The following is a 24,336-nucleotide window of genomic DNA, read 5'->3' on the forward strand; positions in this document are numbered from 1 at the left end:
TACACACTACTCACAAAGTGCTAAATGCCTTTAACATGTTTGTTTTCAGAAGCAATTTAAACACAAGATTCCTGTAATTTTGTTTACGCTATTCATTCATGCAGTCAGCCACGTCTTCCTGGGGAGACAGAGGTAAACTTGGGTTGAACTGTCGCAATCCGAATGAGTGGAGAGGAGAGCCACGGATGACACGGGGAGTGGACTTTTGGAGCTAGAGGGAGGAGGACTGTGGTGGGTTCAAGCAGGTGGGGGCTCAGCCTGGAGTCTTACCAAGACCTGGGGACCACTGAAATGCTCTCCCTGATGGTGGAGCTCTGGGCAACCCACACCCAGGCTGTAGGAGGATAGAATGAGCCTTTAAGTACGATCACACCTTCACTCGCCAAGAGAGACCTTTAGTAGCAGGTGGTGCTGCAGAATAAGGGGCAGGTCCCACCCAGAAGGGTGCAAAAGGAGGCACAATGGGGATGTTTTTATACCCAGATGCTTCTAAAAAAAAAAAAAAAAGATTGTTTCGGGACTTCTCGGGCAGTTCAGTGGTTAAGACTCTGCACTGCCACTGCAGTGGGGCAAGGGTTCGATCCCTGATCGGGGCACTAAGATCCCACATCTCCCTAGGCCGCACAGCCAAAAAAATAAAGTTTGTTGAGGCCTTAAAGAGTCAGAAGAGGTTGCTATTCTATCTAGGTATACAGAGAAAAACACACACCAAGGATGGAGATGGTTTATTGATCATTATAATAAAAAATATATATATCCACCTATATATATGTGGGTGTATATATGCAGAAATAAAGGATGAGAGGATATAAACCCAAGTATCAATAGCTCTTACATCGAGGTGGTAGCATTAAGGTTTACACTTCTTATACTGAGTGTGTATTCTGTTTACAATAGGGTAAGAATGATCAACTCTTTTCATTTGGAAATCAAGGCACCATTATCATCGTTAGGACTGCTGCAAGGGGCTGGGCTCTTGCTTCAGGCTTGGGGGATGGGGCTGAAGAGGCCTTTCTCTAAAAGCCAGGAAGAGCCAAGCTGGGACTCTCCCCCATCTGCTCCTCTTCCCATGCTCACCCCTCCTCCACTGCACAGAGCCCTGTGTTAGATGGGGGGTGGGAGGTGGGGGAAAGAGGGTAGGACACAAAGCCCCCCATAGCTAGCTTCCTGCCTGGACGGCATTATAAACGAGGGGGAATGATGGCAGCACCCTTTCAAATAGCAACACGTTAACACTCACAAATGAATATATACATGCTGAGAAGCTGAGTGTAACAAGAGATTAATAAAGAGGGTGAGTAGCAGAATGAACGGCTGGGGGAGGACTGTTAATAAAGGAAGAGGGTGTTGGCGTTAATTGCTCTGAGCCAGGAAGGCAGGTCAGGGCTCCTGATGCAGGCGGCTCCAGGGACCAAGAGGGGCCAGGCGGTCAGGACACCTTGATGGAGCAGCTCCCAGCTGACAGCGCCCCCTTAACCCCCATCAGTTCCTCCTGGTTCTTCTGGTTTCCAGGGTAGTGGGGACTGGAGGGGGGCTCTGCAGGCCAGTTGGATGAGGGGAGGTCGGGAGGAAAGAGAAAATGAGGCTACCTCCCACCATTCCCTCCCCCCACCCCAAAACCCATGTCTCCCCTCCTACCAGCGTCCCTGAGGTGCTTAGAAGGACCCTAGGCCCTCCTCTCACCCGGGTCTCGGCCCACCCTGTCCCCTCCATACTTCTTGTCTCCATCTGCCACTGTGGCCCAGACCATCCTGCTCCCAAATGCCAGTCACCTGGGATTGCCAGGGGCCCAGCTGGCCTCTTCAAGGTGGTGCTGGGAAGGCGGGCGATGCGGCTGCGGCCTCGGGCAACTCCCAGTGAGCGGGAGATGGAGGAACTGTAGTCGGGGGAGGGGGGAAGGAAGGAAGCAAGGAAGGAGGGTGGGAAGGTCACAGCCAAGTCTGTGGACTACGGAGGGGTGGGGGGATGGGTGGTGGTGGTGAGAGCTAGACACCGAGCCTTGAGAGGAGGGGGAGACTGGGCATCAAAAGGAAGGGGAGATGAGTGGGGTTTGGAAGGGAAGTAGAGGTGAGGGGTGGGCAGTCCACTGCCTGGGTTATCCAGCGAGCATGTCTCCCTCATGGAGAGGGGTCCCGCAGCCTTTACCAAAGGAGGGAGACACCCACCTCTAGTATAATCCCATAATAGCAGGAACCCGGGACCCTCAGTCAGACCATCAGTCGTTGGCCCTGCTCACAAGACCCCCACACTACTGGCTCCAAGGGGTACACACACACACACACACACACACACACACACACACACACACGTGCAGGGCCTGTAGTTTGCCTGGGCATCTGCTGCCCTGGTAAAAGCTCTTTCTCTGCCTCCACCCCACACATCCCCTCAACCTCACCTCACAGCGCGCCTCTTCTTGCGGGCTGAGGTCCCGGAGAAGGAAGATGCTGGCTTGGGGCCCTTCATGGTGAACAGGGGCATGGGGGCGCTGGGGAGGGAGGGAGACAAAGGAATCAGAAGGGAACCAGAAATGGGTGCTGGCCACTCCCCCCTCCGGCGCCCAGGCTGGTGGGGCTGGGAGGGTGGACGGGATGACCTCTGAGGTTCCCTTCTCCTAGGAGGCGGATTCCTCTCCCTGCCCCACTCGGCCTCGGCTGACAGCTGAGTGACAGCCCTGTTCTGGGAGAACATCCAGGTGTCAGTTTGTGGCGTGTCCAGGGAACTGGAGTTCAGACAGTTTCACCCTTCCACCTGCCTGGCTCTGAGCTTGTTACCGAGAGGAGGGTTTGGGCTGTGGGAGGGATAGGGGGTAGTGGGCAGCCTGCCACCCTTGGCCTCCTGAGTCCAGGTTAGTCTGCAGCCTGTTCGAGTCCAGGTTAGTCTGCAGCATGTTTGTGGTCCTGAGCTGGCTACTGCTCCCCCGCCCTTCCATGTGGGCAGAGGGCAAGGGGGAAAGCAGCTTTCCACCCGAAAACGCCGAATAAAGTTTTCTCAGGATTCCCCTCCCTTCCCAGTTCCAGATGCTGGGCTGGATCTGGGGTGGAAGCGGTGGAAACAGGTATTTCTCAGAGGAACACAGAACTCAGGCCAGGCCTGAGTGATGCAGTGGGGTGGGCACCCCGGGTTAGTTCCTACTCCCTGCTGGCAGGGGGCTTCTGTGAGCTACTGTGAGCATGTCACAAACCAGCACAGAGCTGGTAGCTCTGAAGTATAGACAGACAAGGCAGAACCCCCAAGAGAAGCCATGCCTCGACAGAAACTCATCCTCTGCTCCCCTGGGCCAGGATGCTGGTCAGATCAAAGGGAGAGAGTCATAGAGTCAACTCCAAGAGCAGACTGTCTCCTCTTCCCTTTGATAGCACCTCTGGCGCTTGCTGACCCCTTATCCCCTGTTGGGAGGCTGGAAGGGAGACTCACCTGGGGATGAAGGGCTGATCCAGCCTGTTCAGCTCCTGGGGCACACTGTCCCAGCCAATGCATTCGTGGAAGCCCAGTTTTGCAAGGGGCTCCTCGGAGAGGTCAAAGGTGGCATTGAGGTCCCGAGAGGGCAGGGGCAGAGGAGTGGAGCAGTTCTGCAGAGCGGAAGGGCCCAGGGGCACCCGGCTTTTGATGACAGTAGCTGGGCAGAAGCGAGGGGATGGGCAGGGAGAGGGGGCCCTCTTCCCCGTGGGGGTGCTGGGCCCACATGGAAGCCGAGCCTCAGGCAGGGTCCCCCTCCTCAGGCAGGGCAGGAGGGACTGGTGCTGGCGCTTGGTCCCCAGTTTTGGGGCCGGGGGGCTGTCTGGCTCCGAGGGGCTCGGTCTCCTCCTCTTCTTCTCTATGGCCTCCCGAGATGCCTGGGGTGGAGTGCAGTCTGGCCCAGGTGGGACCCCCAGAGTGTGTGTGAGGCCACTCAGTTGCCTTGCCATGGTCCGAGTTACAGGGCCCGAGTATCCTGCAGATTCTGGGCAGAGAGGAGGAGGGTGCGGAGAGGGATCAGGGGTTGAAGGAAGAAGAGTTTCTAGAATCTGGGGAGACAGGAGACAGGCAGGAGCGCCTGACTCCTCAGGTCTGCGTGACTCCTGGGCCTCTCTGTGCAGATGCCCATGATCCCAGGGGTCCAGCCTCCCATCAAACCATGCATCTGGGGCTGTGGCCACCCCTTGGCAGAAGGAAGCAGAGCAGGGCTGAGACTTACTTGACTCTGAACGCAGCTCTTGAGCCAGAGGTGCCTTCCTGGCTGGGCCAGGCTCCCCAGAAGCCTCCCCTCCAGGCCCAGCGTTTTCCTCTCGCACCAGCTGCTGCAGAGTCTCAAATTCTGTGACCATGTCGGGGGTCAGGAGGTTGGCTGCTTGGAGCAGGGAATACTGGCGCTGGGCCAGGCACAGCACCCTCAGGGCCAACCTGGAAGAGAGGCACGGGGGTCCCCGCCCTGCCTCAGCTCTCTCGGCCACGAGCAGCACACAAGCACTGGACCGCTCCTGCCTTGACGGGACCGCCTGGCCAGCCTCATCACCCTCCCAGTTGTGCTGAAGACCAAGGCTGGCGGAGATGACCGTGGGTAATGGTGGGAGGCTTCACCCACTAAAAATGTCCCCTGACAAAGACGGTACTCGGGAAGTGGGGAAAGGGGACTGGGTGGCCTCGGAACGTCTGAGTTTCCTCTCAGCTCTGCCACCTATGAGTGCTGTGATCTTGAGTAAGTCCATTTCCCAGGGGCCATGAGAGGTCGCAGGGAAGAGGCCGGCTCAAGCCAGACCAACAGCTCAAATTCCAGCTCCAACACTTCCCAGCTGTGTGACCCTGGATCACCTCGCACCCTCAGTGTCCACATCCCTAAAATGCAGATAACACAGGCAGCTACCTCATAGGATTGCTGGGAAGATGAAATGGGTTATTTTTAAAATTTTTGGCCATGCCTGGTAGCTTGTGGGATCCTAGTTCCCTGACTAGGAATTGAACCCCGGACCCTCAGCAGTGAAAATTTAGAGTCCTAACCATTGGACTCCATTGAAGTCCCCAAATGGGTTATTTTAGATATAAAGTGTTTAATGAGTACTTGGTACATACTCAGCACTGTAAGGTTAGCTAATTATTATATTCTAATAATAATAATCATGCCATCTACCTCATTAGGATAAGAGGAGATTAAATAAGACAGGCCATTTGATCTTTGGTTCTGAGGAGACCCTCAAAAATGCATTCAGCCTGCACTTTGTATTTAACAATTGGGATCCTGAAAGAGTGTGTGTGTATTAACATGTACTTTGCATGCACTGAGGGGCCATTTAAAGGAAATTACGAGGATAATGTGATTATTGGTGTTATAAATTTAGATTCTAATAAAGCAAATTTTCTTTCTGTGAGGCACACCTATGATAAAAGAATAAACACAATTATCTCAGTGGGGATTATTCATGGCCAATCATTTATCCCTGGGTAGCACTACCTGCCTGGGCATCTCTGAGCTCTGCCCTCAGTGTGTGCACAGGGAGCCCAAACTCATTTTATAAAGCAGCCTCCAGGCCCCTTTGAAAGAAGGCAGGATATAAATTAAAAAGGACACTGCAGAAACTCATTCTATATCTGCCTGAGCCACAAATTATACAAAAATAAGACAACTGAGAAAAGTGGGCATCTAGGGACAAATGCTCTGACTTGGCTGTCAGATGACCCAGGTCTGACTCCGTCCCTCTCGTCCTGTAGCCCCGGCAAATGGGGAGTTGGTCTATATCACGAGTTTTCAATTTAGTTTCAAGAAACCCATCAGAGGACATTTTTAATGGAACAGCTCTGCTTTATCTGTTCTACATATTAGACCTCAGGATAAGATTTCATTTGAAGACAGGGCTTTGCTGCTAAAAAAAATTCTGAAAAACCACTGAACTGGAAAATCTAAAATCTACTCAGTGTCCCAGTAGTCTAAGATTCTAAATTCTAAAGTCAAAGTGAAATTATTTTCGATTATCTGGTTGTTAGGGTATTCCCAAGTATCAGGGGCTGCGGATCTAGAATGTTCCACAACCCCTGATACTTTGGGTCTTCCATCACTTTTATTAGTATCTGTTATTAGCTCTGTTTCCCTAGTGGCTCAGTGGTAAAGAACCTGCCTCCTAATGTAGGAGACACAGGTTTAATCCTTGGGTCGGGAAGATCTCCTGGAGAAGGAAATGGTAATCCACTCCAGTATTCCTGCCTGGGAAATCCCATGGACAGAAGAGCTTGGTGGGCTATAGTCCATGGGGGAGCAAAAGAGTCAGACACAACTTAGCAACTAAACAACATTATTAGCTCTGGACCGTGATGCCCAAATCGTAGCCAAAGTTGAAGCCACTTTTCAGAAACCACAAAATCAGAGGCAAAGCAGAAATGAGAACCCTGGTGTCCCCCGTCTTCGCAACGGGGGACTCCAGGCCAAGAGACCCTGAGTCATCAGTGGCAGCCTGTGGTTGTTCCATGGGGGCCCGGGGGCATCCCGCCAGTACATTCCTGCCACTCCTGGGCCCTGGGGAGTCGGCAGCAGGAGGCAGATAATAAGCCACTGATTATTCAGGCTGCAGCATTTTTGCTGAGTCGGGAACAGACACTCCTCAACAAGAAATAAAATTAAACAGGCCCTTCTGTCCGGAAGCTTTAAATACACTGCCTAGCGTGAGGCGTGCTGTGGAGGGAGGTGTCGGGTTGGCAGCAGCAAAGCTAAGTGGCAGAGAATTTATGTTCTGGGGGCCAAGGAAGAAAATACTAGCAGCACCTCTCTATTAAGCACGGAAAGAATGGTCCAAAAGCCATTTCTCTCTGGGTTTGTATTTACTTCTGAGGAGAAATAGCCTCAATCTGTCGATGAGACAGACGACGAACACCTGACTCAGGAAGGCCGTCCCATCCTCAGCGGCCGCCCAACTTCTCTTGGCTGAGCACGGGCAGCTTGGCCCTTAGACTGGAAAGCATAGCTCCAGCCCCAGGCAGCCCTGCCCTACCTTGGCATTTGCCAGCTGTCTGGATGGAATTTGGTGTTTTGCTTCCCTCTTGTCAAACTGCCAGCTACAGAGTAATAAAGAGGCTGCTATGTAAACAGAGTAGGCGATAATAGCAAATTGTTGACGGCAGGTATGGGACAACTGGATGACAAAAGACTTGCCTCTTGGACTTCCCTGGTGTGGTGGTTAAGAATCTGTCTGCCAATGCAGGGGACACGGGGTTTGATCCCTAATCTAGGAAGATCCCACATGCCTTGGAGTAACTAAGCCCGTGCACCGCAAATACTGAGCCTGCTCTCTACAGCCCATGAGCCACAACAAGAGAAGCCTCTGCAATGAAGAATATTCACTGCTTGCCGCAACTGGAGAAAGCCCATGTGCAGCAATGAAGACCCAGCGCAGCCAAAAAAATAAAGACCTGCCTCTTTAACTAAAACACAAACAGAGCTTCTATGATATGCTTGGCACCAGTACTCCTTCCAGGGAGAATTCCATGGTCAGAGGAGCCTGGCAGGCTACAGTCTGTGTGGTTGCAAAGAGTCAGAAACGGCTGAGCGACTTTCACTTTTCTCCTTCCAGGGGGCCTGGAACCCATCACCTCCCGCCTTGGACTCTGGAGAGGAGCAAGAAGATACCTACTGCTTAGAACGGTCCCTGTCCAGGTTTGGTGGTGGGAGGTGGTCCACGACTGGCTTGGGCTGCACGGTCAGGTCAGGGGACCCGGGCGATGGGTGTCTGAGGTTCTGTTCTGGCACCTGGGTTGGAATCTAGACAGGAAGAGTGTCACAGGTAGAGAGCCCAGGGCAGCCTCCCTCGTTTTACCTGCACAGCTCCTGAAACCCACCCATCCTCCACGAGTGCGAATGACAGCTCCTCGAATGATTTGGTCCTAGTAGGGTCCTTCTCTCTCCCAGTTTAGGTCCTCCCTTCTTCCTCCCTTTCTGGTAACACACAGGCTCCCTGCTTTCAGACACACCGGATCTGACTAGTTCTTCCTGCACAGAATCTGAAAGTCTCCCAATGACTGAGATATAAGCCATCCAAGCAGAGAAGCCAGGACTGAAGGGACCCACGAGTTGGGGGAGGGGATTTTCTTCCAATATCCCACCAGCTCCAAGCCCTACCTCCTTGGCCGGGCCTTCATCCTTGTCCTCTGGGGGCTGCTCCCTATTTGAGGAGTTCCCGTCCACGACCTTCTCCCCTGGGGCCTCTGACCCCAGGCTCTCCTCTTGAAGGACTGCTGACCCTGGCTGGAGCTCTGGGGTGCGGGGCTGGCTGGGGAGATGGGACGGTGAGGGGCAGCTGGGGAGGCTAAGGAGGAAAGGAGAGGTTTGCGAGGTGTGAAGCAGGGGCAAGTGGGAAAAGCAGGGAGGGGCAGGATTTCTGTGGCTTCAGATGGTACAGAGTCTGTAAGGGGTTGGATGCTCAGGTAACAGGTAGGTAGTAGCTGGGGGTGAAGAAGGAGTCAAGGATTTTCTGGTAACGTGTGGGCACGTTAAGTCACTTCAGGCATGTCTAACTCTTTGCGACCCCGGGGACTGTAGCCCGCCAGTTTCCTCTGTCCATGGGATTCTCCAGGCAGGAATACTGGAGTCGGTTGCCATGCCCTCCTCTAGGAGATCGTCCCAACCCAGGGATCGAACCTGCTTCTCTTACATCTCCTGCATTGGCAGGCAGGTTCTCTACCAGTAGTGCAACCTGGGAAGCCCAGAAAACAATGACACCCACCCCCTGAACGCACCTTCCTGTGAATAGCTGATGCTGCTTATATGGACTGGGGTGTGATTTACTCCTCCAGCACAGAACATTCTAGGTGACAATCAGAATGCTGGGCACTGAATGAGAATCCCTAACCCCACGTGCCAGAACAGAATCGAGGAGTCCTAGCCCTCCACAGGCTGGGGAAAGGACGGGGCAGGACAGGGTGACAGAACTCACGGTTGATGCGGAGTGCCTGGCTTGGGGGACCGTGGAGCGTCGTGAGGTGGGGCCTGGGCTGCTGCCTCATACACCCGGAGCTTCTCCCTCAGGGCGGCCACCTGGAACAAAGCGGCCCATCCCCTCAGAGCCCCCGCTGAGCGCAGGGTGGTGGCAGAGCGACCTCCCCCATGAGTTGCCCCCCGAGTGCCCTGCCCCCTGGTCAAGTTCCCCAGGCGGCTCCTCACCTCAGCCTGGAGCTGCTGGCAGATGGTGGCGTACTGGCTGATGTGACAGTCCAGGCTGATCACGTTGCTCTTCAGCTGAGGTGGGGACACAGGGGAGAGATCTGTTTGTTTATTCAAAGCAGCTTTTGGCAACTACTTCCAATGGCCAGACACTGCTAGGCACCTCACTCACACCCGGCTGCTCACCCTCAGGACTGAGGAAACGGGGAGGCCAGAGGCTCACCTAACACAGCAGGAGGAGAGCTTGCGTTTGACCCCGAGACCCCGGGCTCCCTGACCCATACGCTCTCCCCAGCCCAGGGGCTTTGCAGCAGTGGATCCGGGAGCCCCAGGGCTCCCTGTGGGAGGCAGGGGAAACCAGGCAACTCTGCTTCTATCTGCACTATATGTTGTTTTACCAAAATAAGGGCCTGCTGCTAAAAACAAATCTGACAAAGATCACTGGCTGACACTCGGCCACTCCGTTCTGTTGCTTTCCGCTTGAGATAATTTAGCCTCAACCATCCCAGCGCTGTGGTATTTGAAGGATGAAGACTGGGTCACCTCTCCTCTGGGCCTTGTGGGAATGCTCGCTCCAGGTACTGGAGGAAGCCGGTGGGTCCTGTCCCCTCCTCTTCCCAGTCTGGGGGCTCCCCCGACACCACTACACCCCCACCCCAGGCTGGCGTCCTGGCTGGCACGCACCGAGAGTTTGATCTCCTTGGCCCGGTCGGCATACTTGAGGGTGTTGTAGGTGTCCTCGTAGGTCAGGCTGGAGGGGCTGACGGCAGCGATCATCACCGTTCGGCAGTTGCCCCCAATGCAGTCCTTGAGGAGGCGGGTCAGCTTGCTGTCCCGGTATGGCACGTGAGACTTTCGGCCCTGGGGACAGTGGGTGGGCGTGGAATGAGTGTCTAGACTAGACAGACCCAGGCCGGGACTCGGTAGCTTTGGGGTTTTGGGGGATATTTATATTTGTATCTATATATATATTTAAAAATGTATTTATTTGGCTGCACTGGGTCTTGGTAGTGGCATGCGGGATTTAGTTTCCTGACCAGGGATAGAACCCAGGTCCCCTGCATTGGGAGCATGGAGTCTTAGCCACTAAACTTCCAGGGAAGTCCCTGTTTTTGCTTTTGTTTTTTTTTGTTTTTTCTGACTAAGCTGCTGGGCTTGCAAGATCTTAGTTCTCCAACTAGGGATTGAACCTGGTCCACTACAATGAAAGCACCGAGTTCTAACCACTGGACCACTAGGGAATTTTGACCCAGGGCTGGAGGGAGGGACCCTTGTCCTTGGCAGTGGGTTGTTGCCCTGGGGAGGAGCCTGACTCCGTGCGGCTTTACCTTTGCGTCCGCCAGGGCGTTGAGGACGTTGATGAGGGCCAGCAGTGAGCGGTTGATGTTGGCTCCCTCCCGTAGCCGCTCCCCCTTGGCGTGGGTGCTGGACGCCCGCTCTGAGCCTGCCAGGTCGATGAGGCTCATCTTGGCCACGCGAAGGGCCTGAGTCAGACCTGGGATCCGGTCCTGCTGCTTCACGAAGATCTGGGGGCAGAAGGCCGGGGTGAGGGGATGCTGGCCACCAGGAGTCCAGACTCAGGTCCTGGCCTGTGGCCCCTGCTCACCTGGAAGATGGCATGGGAGCGGGAGGACGTAGCGTTGGCATCAGTGGGGTGCTGCGTGCGGTTACGGTTCCCCCGGGTCAGCATGCCCAGCAGCTGCTCAGCTGAGGTTGGCTGCAGAGGAGACACGAAGGGAGGGGGCTATGGTCTCTCCAACCAGGACTTTTCCCTAGCAGAAGGGCCACTCTTCAGAACCAATGTCACCCCCGTGCTATCACCACTGCCACCCCGACAGGATCCAGGACATCCCCAAACTGCCTGGTGAGGGGATCCCAGAGGACCAGTGGGGCTGCCCGTCCCACCTAAGCCCAAGTCTTACCTGGTGGAAGGAAAGTCCTTGTACCACCACCCCTTTGTCGGGGTCCTCACGGATGGCAAGGGGCCCCTTGGGCTCCAGGAGGTCGTGGATCTGCTCATTGTACACCTGAGGAGAAAGGAATCAGGGAGGGGTCTGGTGGAGAGGCTGGTCAGGAAGTCTCTCCCCTGGGGGGCTGGGGGATTCCCAGGCCAGAGAAAATGACAAGACATGCTTGGTGAATGACCCTTGCGAGATGACGTAACGTGACGACTAGGGTCAGTTCACACGCAGTCTCTCTTGGAGCTGTGTCCGCCCTCTGGGCCCCCGTCCTCCCACTTCCTCCTACTCTCTGCCCCTCCTGCCTGCTCCACCCCACTCCCTCTTCAGGTGGTTGTGAGAATGAGGGAGGAGGCTGCCCGTCCTGGGGTGCCAACAGCCGTACCTCCAGGTAGCTGATGAGCACCTCGAATCTCTTCTCCTCCCGGCAGGCCTCAAGTCTTCTGTACAGCTCCATGGTGGTCAGGTACATGATGCCAGGGTCCCTCTCTCTTCCCAGCATGGTGTGTGTCTTCCCGGCCCCGGTGGCCCCATAGGCAAACACTAGAGAGGACAGAGTAGGGAGGAGGGTGGTGACAGGGCTCCCCCAGGGCATTTTCATCCAGTCAGCCCCTCTCCTCCTCCAAACCCCTTTGCTTCCTTTCGCATGCATGGTTGCACTGCTCCCACCCACCCACAGCCCCCACGTTCCCAGCTGTCGAGTTCTCCATGTCCTTTCCTGGTCCCCCTGTAGGCCTGTGGACTTGAAGGCAGAGGGGTCTCCACCACGGGTGGAAGCTCGTCCCTTCCTCGGGGCACCTTCTGCAGCCTGGGTAGCTTCCTCTATGGAAAGCCCACAGTTCTTTCCCTCACTTCATGTAGCTCAGCTGATAAGCACACACTTGCAGGTGTGATTTTGCGACGTGTCTTCTCCCTGCTCTAGACTGTAAGCATCCAGAGGGCAGGAACCGTCTCTGTCTGACCTATTGTATCCCAGGGCCCAGCAGAGTGGCCCCCACACCAGAGAAGGCTGAGTGAGGGGCCCACAGAGAAGGCAGGGCCAGAGCCTTCCTCATCTGGTGCCCAGCGGAGGGGCAGGCGGGCTCACCTGAGCAGTTGTAGCCCTGGAGGAAGCTGTCCAGGATGCCGTGGGTGGTGTGCTGGAACACATCCTGCTGGGTGGCCGTCTCACCGAAGACCCGGTCAAAGACAAACGTCAGGTCTTTGCCCTTCTTCCTGGGGCCATCTTGGGCGCTGCCCCATTTCAGGCCAAGGAAGCCCCCATCGGGCTCCTCAGGGTCGAACACCAGCACACGCTCGTCTACCACCTGAACCACAGGCCGCCGCTGACTCTCCAGCTCCTTCGGAGTGGGGGGCCGCAGCCGCACCACAACCCGCAACATGCTGTCCTCCACCGCCATCACCATGGCAACACCTGGGCACAGAGGCGATGGAGATGAGGACCAATCTCACTCAGGCCTGACCGGGTATTCCTCAGTCTAGTATTCAGGGGCCTTCTCCCACCTCCTCTACAGCTCATCTCCGTTTTATACTTCGAGAGAATAAAATTATTGATGCCAGCACCAATTACTAACAAATATCTTTCTTCTTCCCTGGTAGCTCAGCTGGTAAAGAATCTGCCTACAATGCAGGAGACCCCAGTTTGATTTCTGGGTAGGAAAGATCCCCTGGAGAAGGGATAGGCTACCTACTCCAGTATTTCTGGGCTTCCCTGGTGGCTCAGATGGTAAAGAATCCGTTTGCAAAGTGGGAGATCTGGGTTCAATCCCTGGGTTGGGAAGATCCCCTGGAGAAGGGTGTAGTAACTCCAGTATTCTTGCCTGAAGAATTTCCATGGACAGAGGAGTCTGGAGGGCTGCAGTCTATGGTGTCACAAAGAGTCAGACATGACTGAGCGACTAAGAACAGCACAGCACATCTCTTTTTCTCTTGAAATACCACCTTTGCCATATCCAGGTGACTGTATAGGTGGGCTTTCTATTATGTTCCACCAATCTGTCTATTCCTATGCCAACACAATAGTTCCTTTTAAAAGGAACACCATTCCTTAAAAAAAATTTTTTTTATTCATTTATTTGACCACAGTGGGTCTCGGTTGTGACATGGGGTCAAACCCAGCCACCCACAATAGGAACATGGAGTCTGAACCGCTGACCACCAGGGAAGTGCCCACAGTTGCTTCTTTTCTAGCAAGGCCACACCTAACCCTACCCCCAGCTTACTTTTTCATGATTTTCTTGGCTATTTTCAATCATTTTTTTCCTATTTGACTTTAAGAATTATCTTTATCAATTCCATCTCCATTTCAGAACCAATTCCCCCTCAAAAAGCCCAGCTGGGATTACAGTTGGAATTAATATTAATTAATTAATATTAAATAATCAGCATCTCCTGATATGATATTTATTTTATATTAGATGTTTTCATATAAGAACATGGCTATTACCTTTTGATTTGTTCAGGCATTTTTTGTAGATTCAGATATTTTCTTTTTTTTTAATGTCATTGTTCTTATTTAATATAATTCCCAAGTACTTTATGAACTTAATTGCTATTATGAATGGAATACCTTCCCCAATCTCCATTTCCAGGCGGTAAACACAAGTAGGGAAAAACATGATTGATTTTTACATATTTGCCTTTTACCTACAATCCTCAAACTCTCTTATTAATTCCAACTGTTTTTTATTAAAGCTTATTGAGTTTTCTGAGTACACAATTGTATATCAGAAAATAATTTTTTTTACCCTTTCTTCTCCATGATTATACTAAATATTTCATTTATTGTCTACTGCATTCCCTTGAGTTAAATGATAATGATGAAAATAGGCACCCCTGTCTTGTTTTTGATCTTAAAGGATCTTGATCTTTACTGCTTTATAGAGATATTAGTTTTCGACTTTTAGACAAATAGGTCATTATCATACTAGTAATTTCATCTGTTCTTACTTTTACTCAGAGTTGTTATCAGGAATATCTAGAACTTTATCTGATGCTCTTTCAGCATCTCCTGATATGATTATATGCTTTTTTTCTCCTTTATTTGGTTGGCGTGGTAAATTACTTGATATTATTCTTGGCATCAAATCAATCATGTACTCTTTTTTTAAATTTTTATTTATTTTTTTGGCTGCGCCTGGTCTTAGCTGCAGCATGCAGGATCTTCCATCTTCATTTTGGCATGTGGGATGTTTAGTTGCAGCACGCAGACTATTTAGTGGCATGTGGGCTCCAGCTCCCTGACCCGCGATTGAACCTGAGCCGCCTGCATTGGAACACAGAGTCTCAGCCACTGAACCACCAGGGAAGTACCCCAACTACGCATTCTTGAAGAAATATCCTATTCCGGCCATTCTGGAAATTTCCAGTTTTCAAATGGTCAAATATGTCAACCTCTTCTTTTGTTATTTTTATGTCATAGTTAAGAAGACAGTCCTTCCCCAAAGTAATAAACACTTTAAAAAAATATTTCTAATACTTTTCCTTTCTTACATTTAGGTCTTTATCCAGATGGAATTTATTTTTGTGTGTGCGAATGGTATGAGAATATTTCTAAATATCTTTTCTTTCCAAATGGCAAGCAATTATCTCAAGATCATTTATTAAACAGTGAATTCATTCTCCACTAATTTAAGTGCCACATTTAACATAACTAAATTCTCATGTAAACATGAATTTGTTTCTGGATTCTCCATTCTGTTTTCCTTTTCCAGTAACTCACTGTTGTAATTATTGTGGTTCTATACCACCTTACTGTTCTTTTTCTTGGACATTCTTGGGCAGCTTATCTTTATATGATTTTAGAGTCAGCTTATGAAGTTCTATGAAAAATCCTGCTAAGATTATTTTGAATTTCTAGATTAATACAAGAATTAGCATCTTTACAATATGAAGTCTTCCATAGAGGAATATTGTATCTCTTTTCATCATTTACAACTTTATAATCTTTAGTAAAATTTCATTATTTTCCTCACATAAATTTTGTAAATTTCTTGATAGACTTACAAATAGTTACTGTACAGTCTTTGCTATATTGGAAATAGGCTCTTTTAAAAATTACATTTTCTAATTCGTTTTGCCAGAACGTAGGAAAGCTACCGATTTCTGTATGCGGATCTCGTATATGCGGATCTTGTATCTGGCCACCTTGTTGAACTCCCTTATGAGTTCTATTAGATTGTCATTGATTCTCTTAGGTTTTTCAATTAAATGACGATAAGTCTGCAAATAATGACAGTTACTTTCTATTTTTAGCTCGTCTATATTTAGTTCCCCACCCTCCACTACCCATTAGGAATGGGTGCTAAATTCTATCGAATGCTTTTTTGGCACTTGCTAAGATGATCACACGGTGTTTCTCCTTTCTCTGTTCCTGTACAGGGTGACATGGATAGATTTCCTAATGTTGCCTGGTAGTCATTCCAAAAGCTTATTTATACATTCCCTCTTGAATTCCCCTCAGACCTTCCTGTGTGCTTTTTTCATTTCTCCTTCAAGCCAGCCTACCAAGGGTAAAGATGGAATTTCTGGAATGCAGGAATCACAGATATTCCTGGAAAAGTCCAGCTCAAGTCTAGGAATATATTAACAGGGATAAGAAAAGGTGGTGGGGGCAGGGGGGAGCTGTTCGAGGTTGAGGGGATAGGAATAGATGAATGCTTTCCTAGGAAAGAGTAGGTTCTGCCAACGGGTCACCATTACCAAGGTCATGCAGCAAAGAAACGTGGGATTTCACCTAATACTCCGGCCAACAACTCATGTTTTCCTTGGGGGATGAGGCAGAACCGAGTTGACTTCAAACGCTTGTCCTTCACCCCTAAACTTCCCAACTTCTTCCCCACACAGAACAGAGATGTCAACCAATGATTATCTTTCTGAGTTGAATTAATTCTATTCCTGTCTCAGCCATCAGGCCATCACAATAACAAACATAATAGGTAAGTGTCCACTCAGGAACTGTTCTAGACACCTTACACTTTTCATCTCCTTTCGACTCTGTTGTGACCCCACAAGATAGATACTATTATTATTATTTATCTGTTTTTTACTTTTGGGCCACACCTGGCAGCATGAGGCATCTTTGTTTCCAGACCAGGGGATTGAAACCTCACAGTGCAAGCAGGGAGTCTTAACTGCTGAACTGCCAGGTAAGTCCTAATAGATACCATTCTCAGTCATTTTTCAAGGACAAAATTGAGACAGAAAGGGTTAAACAACTTGCCCAAGATCCCAGTGGTAGTGAGTGATGAATCCTGGTTCCAACCCAGGCAGTCTGGCCATAGAGCCTGCTACACTGCCTCGTAATGACATTATATACTACGCTCTCATGCTTACATTGTTGTAATGGTCCCTTATGTTTGTATGATAATTATAATCCCTTTCACATAACTAGCATTATGCCTTCTGCAAACACTTTCAGATAAATGGACTGGACCTAATTTTCGACACTCAGAATGCCTGTTTCCTATCCTCGCATGTGAAGTTCCTCCACGGAACTTCACTTTTTTTCGGTTTCACCACACAGCTTGCAGGATCTTAGTACCCTGACCAGGGATCGAACCTGAGCCCTTGGCAGTGAAAGCACAGAGTCCTAACCACTGGACTGCCAGGCAATTCCTAGGAACCTCACTCCTGTGACCAGGCAAGTGAAGGCAGAGGGTGCCTGGTCCCACAGTCTGAGTCTATACTGGCTGCCTTAAGGCCAGTCCCAGCTCCCCGTGGAGAGGGTATTAGCTGAGGAGGAACCACAGAGCAGCGTCACATTCAAAGCAGGAAATTAAAAAGGGCACTGGCAGCAGAGTGCGCCTAACCTTTGCAGTTCTCTCCTCTCCGCCTCCTGAGGGCCAGCGAGGCAGGCTGTTTGCCTAATGAGATGTTTTCCTTCCTACGGAGGAGAAAGCGCTGGGGGCGTGGGGTAGGAGGTGGGGAGGGGGAGGGTGACACTGGCATGGCCCCAGTCAGGACACCTGGGTCCTGGTCTCTGCTTTGGCCTCTGACTGCTGGGGAGGTCTTTCCACCAGCCACACCTCATGGATGTCACATCAGCGTCTCCCTTTGAGAGCTGGAGAGAACAGCTACTGATCTGCGCCTGCCCCAGGGGGATGGGAGATTAATGAGAGAACGTTTGTCAAGTTTGCTTTGATCCTCAGTTGGAAAGAGCATTTCAGCCCAAAGTACAAGGGAGATGATTCTTTAATAAGATCTTCAGGGTTCTGAGCGAGCCACAGTCACGTCCTGTTTCTAACCCGGGGCAGCTCATTAAAACCCGGAGGCTAGTTTGCTGCCAAGCTGGGGATGGGAAGCCAAAATTCGGTTGTTTTCAGGGTAGCTTCCTCTGCCCACCATCATAGGGACGGATAGAACAAACAAACCCACGCTCCTCAGAAGCCCCTGAAGAAGAATGCTTGAGGACTTGAGGGGGTCTGCCTGCAGACACTGGGAGCTCAGAAGGCAGGTGCCTATCCTTGGGTGTTGTACTTTTTATAGCAGTTGTTGTGGCCCCCTTCATTGCTCCTTCACAACTCTAACACAGTGTTTCTTGTCCTTAAGCTCCGAGACATTAGGACCCTCTGCTGATACAGTCTGTGCACCCCGAGATAACTCGGAACCAAATCCAGAACACAGTAGACACTGTGTAATATTTGTCCTATGAACGAATAAAGGCCAGAAAAACCAGGCTGAAGCCAAAAGCCTAAAAATAATTACGATTATATAATAGCTAACATTTATTGAGTACTTACTATGTGTCAGGCACTATGCTAAGTGCTTTACAAGTGTTTCATTTAACTTTCACAACAATCTCATTCTGTAGTTATTGATACAATTGTTACATCCCTACTCTACAAAGCAAACTGAGGCTCAGGAAGGACATTGTCACATCAGTGGTAAGTGGCAAGGCCAGAACTTGACTTTGTCCTGTCATCAGAGGCACTGCTCTTCATCCAAGGCTGTTCTGCCCTCTACCTGAGCCTTTCCAAGTCCCACTTCCCCTCACCTTAGTGAAAAATGTCCAAAGATGCCTTTTTCTTTCTATGGGTGGTAGTGCAGAGATAGCACTGTGTTCTTTTGTTTTTTGAAAAAGACAAAACTGTAACTAAGGACAGTTTTGTTTATTCCTTTCTAATCATTTTTTATTCTTCTTGTCTTACAGGCTAGGACATTTATTTTTCTTATCTAGCCAGGACCTTGGGTACAATTTTGAAAGCCGCAATAGGGGCTTCCCTGGTGGCTCAGTGGTAAAGAATCCACCTGGCAAAGCAGGAGACACGGGTTCGATCCCTGGTCTGGGAAGATCTCACATGCTGCAGAGCAACTAAGCCCTCGTGCCACAACTATCGAGCCTGTGCTCTAGAGCCTGGGAGCCGCAACTATAGAATGCCATGTGCTGCAACTGCTGAAGCCCTTGAGCCCTAGAGACTGTGCTTTGCAACAAAACAAGCCACCGCACCACAACCAGCGGGTAGCCCTGGCTTGCCACGACTAGAGAAAAGCCTGCACAGCAAAGAAGACCCAGCACAGCCAAAAATAACTGAATAAATAAAATTATATAGACTGAAAGAAAAAGAAAGCAGCAATAGTGAGCAATCTTGTCTCTTTCCCGATTTTATAGGGAATGTTCCTATTATTTCACTTTTTTGTTGGTTTAAGGAGATTTGCCTCTATTTCTGAAGTGAAGTGAAGTGAAGACCTCTCAGTCGTGTCCAACTCTTTGTGACCCCATGGACTATACAGTCCATAGAATTCTCTAGGCCAGAATACTGGAGTGGGTAGCCATTCCCTTCTCCAGGGGCTCTTCCCAACACAGGGATCGAACCCAGGTCTCCTGCATTGCAGGCAGATTCTTTACGAGTTGAGCCACAAAGGAAACCCAAGAAAACTGGAGTAGGTAGCCTATCCCTTCTCTAGCGGATCTTCCCAACCCAGGAATTGAATGGGGTCTCCTGCATTGCAGGTGGATTCTTTACCAGTTGAGCTATTAGGGAAGCCCGCCTCTATTTCCAGCTTACCATTAAAAAAAAAACATAAATGGTTATTGACTTATACTTTTGTGCCTAATGGAATATGTTTTTTTCCTTTAATCTGTAAATGTGTAAATTGTATGAATAGATCTTCTAGCATTAAACTATTCTCCCATTCCTTCGATAAATCCAATATGATCATAATGTAGTTTTTTTAGTACATTGTTGGCTTCTGATTACTAATATTTTATTTCAGATTTTTACAACTACATTTATAAAAGAGAATGACTTGAAATTTTCTTTGCCTCATTTTTGGTATAACAAAATAGACTGGAAATGTTTTCTTTTCTTTTTTTTCAGGGAGAGTTTTTACATGTTTGTTGCTGCTGCTAAGTCACTTCAGTTGTGTCCGACTCTGTGTGACCCCATAGACAGCAGCCCACCAGGCTCCGCCGTCCCTGGGATTCTCCAGGCAAGAACACTGGAGTGGGTTGCCATTTCCTTCTCCGATGCATGAAAGTGAAAAGTGAAAGTGAAGTCGCTCAGTCGTGTCCAACTCTTCGTGACCCCATGGACTGCAGCCTACCAGGCTCCTCTGTCCATGGGATTTTTCAGGCAAGAGTACTGGAGTGGGGTGCCATTGCCTTCTACATGTTTCAGTTCAGTTCAGTTCAGTCGCTCAGTTGTGTCCGACTCTTTTGCGACCCCATGAATTACAGCACGCCAGGCCTCCCTGTCCATCACCAACTCCCGGAGTTCACTCAAATTCACGTCCATCGAGTCGGTGATGCCATCCAGCCATCTCATCCTCTGTCGTCCCCTTCTGCTCCTGCCCCCAATCCCTCCCAGCATCAGAGTCTTTTCCAATAAGTCAACTCTTCGCATGAGGTGGCCAAAGTACTGGAGTTTCAGCTTTAGCATCATTCCTTCCAAAGAAATCCCAAGGCCGATCTCCTTCAGAATGGACTGGTTGGATCTCCTTGCAGTCCAAGAGACTCTCAAGAGTCTTCTCCAACACCACAGTTCAAAAGCATCAATTCTTCGGCACTCAGCTTTCTTCACAGTCCAGCTCTCACATCCATACATGACCACAGGAAAAACCATAGCCTTGACTAGACGGACCTTTGTTGGCAAAGTAATGTCTCTGCTTTTGAATATGCTGTCTAGGTTGGTCATAACTTTCCTGTTTAGATGCCTGTATATTTCTGGTGGAATTTGGTGGGTTTTATAAATGTGCTTGAAGGTAGGTGGCGCTAGTGGTAAAGAACCTGCCTGCCAGTGCAGGTTAGACGTAAACAGCCTGTTGGATCCCTGGGTGGGGAAGATCTCTTGGAGAAGGGAATGGCAATCCACTCCAGTATTCTTGCTTGAAGAATCCCATGGACAGAGGAGCCTGGCGAGCTACAGTTTATAGGGTTGCACAGAGTTGGACACGACTGAAGTGACTTAGCACCGCAGGGCATGGCACAGAAGGTAGTTTTTAAACTAATTAAATTTCTTCAGTAGTCCTAGGTTTGTTGAAAATTTTCATAGCTTCTTGAATCAGTTTTGGTGAGTTGTTTTTCTTAGAAATTTGCCCAAAAGCATTATCAAAAAGGGTTCCCACTGAAGTCTTTCTCTTTTAATCTTTGAGTAGCCAAAGTTATGTCCCTATTTTAATTCCTAAGGTCATTTTTTCATGTTTCTTTTCTTTAGTCTTAATATTACCAGAGGTCTGGCTTTTTTATTAGTCTTTTCAAAGATACAGTTCTGGGCTAAGTTAATCATCTCTATTATATAGTAAAATTCTATTTCATTAATTTTTGCCCTTAACTCATTTTATTTTCTACACTTTTATTCTGTTGTTCTGTTCTATCTTATTAAAATTGGATATTTGCCTCACTTTGAGCTTGAAAAAGAAAATATTCTAATGTAAGCATTTAAGACTATAAATTTACCTCTAAGTGTTCTTTAACTGCATCACCCAAGTTTTATAAATGGCATTATCACTGTTTAATGCTAATTATTTTTAATTACAATAATGATACCCTATTTGACTGAGTCATTAAAAAAATTTTTTTAAATCCAAGTATGGGTTTATTCCTTTTTCTTTTGTATCTTAAGCTTAACTGCTTGTGGGAATAGAATATGGTTTGTACAGTACTCTGAAAACTCTTTAGATTCACTTTGTGGCCAGACAGAGACAATTTTTATAAAGACCTCTAAATATATGCTACTTGCATACTTTTTTCTTAAAAAAAAGGTAAAAAAAAAAATGGAGCTAGGCTGGATAATAAATATAAAGAGCAACAAATTGAGACACTTTAAAGTCTCTCTGAGGGTGGAAAAATTCAATCATGAAATAGGCAGAGAAGGACTGGATATGTTGGTAGTTGTTTGAAGCATGGAATTTGGTGACCAGAAAGGATAGTGATGAGACTGGAGAAAGCAGGGTAACACCCAGGAGAAGCTTATACAGAAAAATGTTGTGGATGTTCTCCTTGGAGCTAAGCTTAATTTCTCTGCTTCCTAACCTGTAAAATGTAAATATAAGTATCTATGCCATTGCGTTGTTTTGAGGATTAAATGGGTTAACTCATACCTGGTAAGTCAATAAATGTTAGCCAACATAATCAGAATTTATATGACCTACTGGCATTTCCCCCTGATACCAGAAGATCCACAGTCTGAAGTTAAAACAAACAAACAAAAAAACCTATTTCCCATGACAGATCAAGCTTATGTTTTCCGTGTCACTTCAGTACATTAAAGAGTCAAAGCTAAGAGAAAGGGCATCCTAGAAACAACAGCAGAAGGCCTGGTGTTCTGTCATGCAGACGTTCTTTCATTCCTTCCTTTATTCAATCAAATATTTACTAGGTGCCCCAGTAACTAAGTTACGGCCCCTGGCACAGCTCTGCAAACAGCTCTGCATAGATGTACAGAGAGGGTCTTAGCTACTCGATACAGATGTGCAGAGTCCCAGGTCTCCACTCCCGGCGCGCGGAAGGACCCAATTCTTCCTTACGTGTGAGTAAGTAGACCTTTCCCAGGGCGGATGTACAAAGGGCTGGGCCGAGGTGCAGACGTGCGGGCCCCAGTCAAGGTCCCGTACAAATAAGTAGAGGGTCCAGATCTCCCTTGCAGGCATCTAAGGAAGCGACTTCTCCCCGCACCGCCCCACGCAGTGTTCGGAGACCACCACCCAGGACCTGATTGGTCTTCAGGCTGCACCTCTGTGTACTGCACAGAGGCCCGGCTCCGGCTTCCGCCGCCGCCAGCAGGTCGATCCGCGAGTCCAGACATGAGCGCAGGGGCCCGCGGAACCCGCTCAGCCGTGGGCCAGTGCTTACCCTTCGTCGGTTCTCCGTCGCTGGTGTCGCCGCTCGCTGCAGGGTCCTGCCGCAGCAGACCGGAAACCCGGACCACCAGAGATCGCCCCCTCCCCAAGTACCCTACCCGCGCCAACCTCCGGCCCGCGCCGCGTGTTCAAATTAGCCGGGTCGACTCTTCCGCGCTTCCCATTGGTCGCTGCCCGGGTCGCTGATTGGCTGTTTCCTAAGAAACAAAGTACAGCTCGGCAGTGGCGGGCGTTGCCCACAGTGCGCTTGCGCACTTTGCCTTCCTGCTTGCTGGAGGTTTGAGGGAGTGTGCCTGAGATCGGAAAGAGCGGCAGAAACCAGTATGGGGTAGAGGTACCCAGGGGGGCAGTTATGGCCTGTCTCACTTACCCTTGGGACTGAGTTCGTCATCAAAATGCAGCAGCCAGACATCAAACACGTTTTCAAACCTGCATTTTCTGCGGTCTCCGTCGGCATCCACTTATCCAAAAAGGGATTTTCAGTTGCTGTCCAGGGTTTCTTCTCTTCCGCGACCATCCAAAGAATGAACTTCAAGCCAGCGGAGGCAGAGAATGGCCCACTTGGCTTTATCAGTGTCAGGATTATCATGGACAGACTGTTGAGTATGAGTAGCACACTTTAGGGCACCTCTGGGCAGCACTGTCTCCATCCTCCACAGCGGCCAGCTACTTGGATTCTGGTGGGCCACACTCAGGCTGATCCCCAACCCGGGGTTTGTGGAGGTCGAAGAGAGAGACTTGCCCTGGAGTCAGGAAGTCTGATTCCAATCCTAGTGACAGAATCATCAATTAGTGCTGAGACTGTGGAAGTCACTTCCGTTTCTCTGGCTGCTTCTTTCTCATCTATAAAATGGGACAAATATCCTGCCCTTCCGACTTATCAGAAGAGCATGGATGGAAAACCATCTTAAGCCTCATCATATATAAGGGGATAGCTATCTAGTCTGATTAGGATGAAGCAGTGGTGGCTGTTAGGAGCCAGTTGCTCCACCCTTTCATTAGTCTGATCTGCCCCGACACAGGACCATAAGCAGGTCGAGTCACGAAAGAAAGCAAAAGACGTAGTTCCCTAACAGGTCTACTATGAAGATGGTTCAGTTCAGTTCAGTTCAGTTGCTCAGTCGTGTCTGACTCTTTGCGACCCCATGGACCACAGCACGCCAGCCCTCCCTGTCCATCACCAACTCCCAGAGTTCACCCAAACTCATGTCCATTGAGTCCGTGATGCCATCCAACCATCTCATCCTCTGTCGTCCCCTTCTCCTCCTGCCCCCAGTCCCTCCCAGCATCAGGGTCTTTTCCAATGAGTCAGCTCTTTGCATCAGGTAGCCAAAGTATTGAAGTTTCAGCTTCAACATCAGTCCTTCCAATGAACACTCAGGACTGATCTCCTTTAGGATGGACTGGTTGGATCCCCTTGCAGTCCAAGGGACTCTCAAGAGTCTTCTCCAACACCACAGTTCAAAAGCATCAATTCTTCAGTGCTCAGTTTTCTTTATAGTCCAACTCTCACATCCATACATGACTACTGGGAAAACCATAGCCTTGACTAGACGGACCTTTGTTGGCAAAGTAATGTCTCTGCTTTTTAATATGCTGTCTAGGTTGGTCATAAATTTCCTTCCAAAGAGTAAGCGTCTTTTAATTTCATGGCTGCAGTTATCATCTGCAGTGATTTTGGAGCCCCTCGAAATAAAGTCTGTCACTGTTTTCACTGTTTCTCCATCTATTTCCCATGAATTGATGGGACCAGATGCCATGATCTTAGTTTTCTGAATGTTGAGCTTTAAGCCAACTTTTTCACTTTCCTCTTTCACTTTCATCAAGAGGCTCTTTAGTTCTTCTTCACTTTCTGCCATAAGGGTGGTGTCATCTGTATATCTGAGGTTATTGATATTTCTCCTGGCAATCTTGATTCCAGCTTGTGCTTCTTCCAGCCCAGCGTTTCTCATGCTGTACTCT

The 24,336-nt window shown here is 49.4% G+C and overlaps 1 protein-coding gene and 1 long non-coding RNA gene across 2 annotated transcripts; one reads left to right on the plus strand and one right to left on the minus strand.

The window, feature by feature from the left end:
* Positions 1-1,110: 1,110 nt before the first annotated feature.
* KIF18B (kinesin family member 18B) lies at positions 1,111-22,520 on the minus strand. Its single transcript, XM_005903344.3, has 16 exons — positions 22,367-22,520; positions 12,164-12,490; positions 11,462-11,619; positions 11,041-11,145; positions 10,725-10,835; positions 10,447-10,644; positions 9,803-9,979; positions 9,119-9,193; positions 8,892-8,992; positions 8,078-8,264; positions 7,593-7,720; positions 4,175-4,380; positions 3,415-3,940; positions 2,396-2,485; positions 1,773-1,876; positions 1,111-1,536 (listed from the first exon to the last, which is right to left on the minus strand). Exons 2-16 carry the CDS (start codon positions 12,480-12,482, stop codon positions 1,430-1,432), a joined length of 2,592 nt encoding a protein of 863 aa, XP_005903406.2. The 5' UTR covers positions 12,483-12,490; positions 22,367-22,520; the 3' UTR covers positions 1,111-1,429.
* LOC138992026 (uncharacterized) lies at positions 14,781-21,017 on the plus strand. Its single transcript, XR_011467830.1, has 4 exons — positions 14,781-16,013; positions 16,145-16,223; positions 18,227-18,652; positions 19,395-21,017. It is a non-coding gene; the product is annotated as an uncharacterized lncRNA (long non-coding RNA).
* Positions 22,521-24,336: the final 1,816 nt, after the last annotated feature.

The sequence above is a fragment of the Bos mutus genome, chromosome 19 (genome assembly GCF_027580195.1).
Source record: "Bos mutus isolate GX-2022 chromosome 19, NWIPB_WYAK_1.1, whole genome shotgun sequence".
Lineage (NCBI taxonomy): Eukaryota > Metazoa > Chordata > Mammalia > Artiodactyla > Bovidae > Bos > Bos mutus.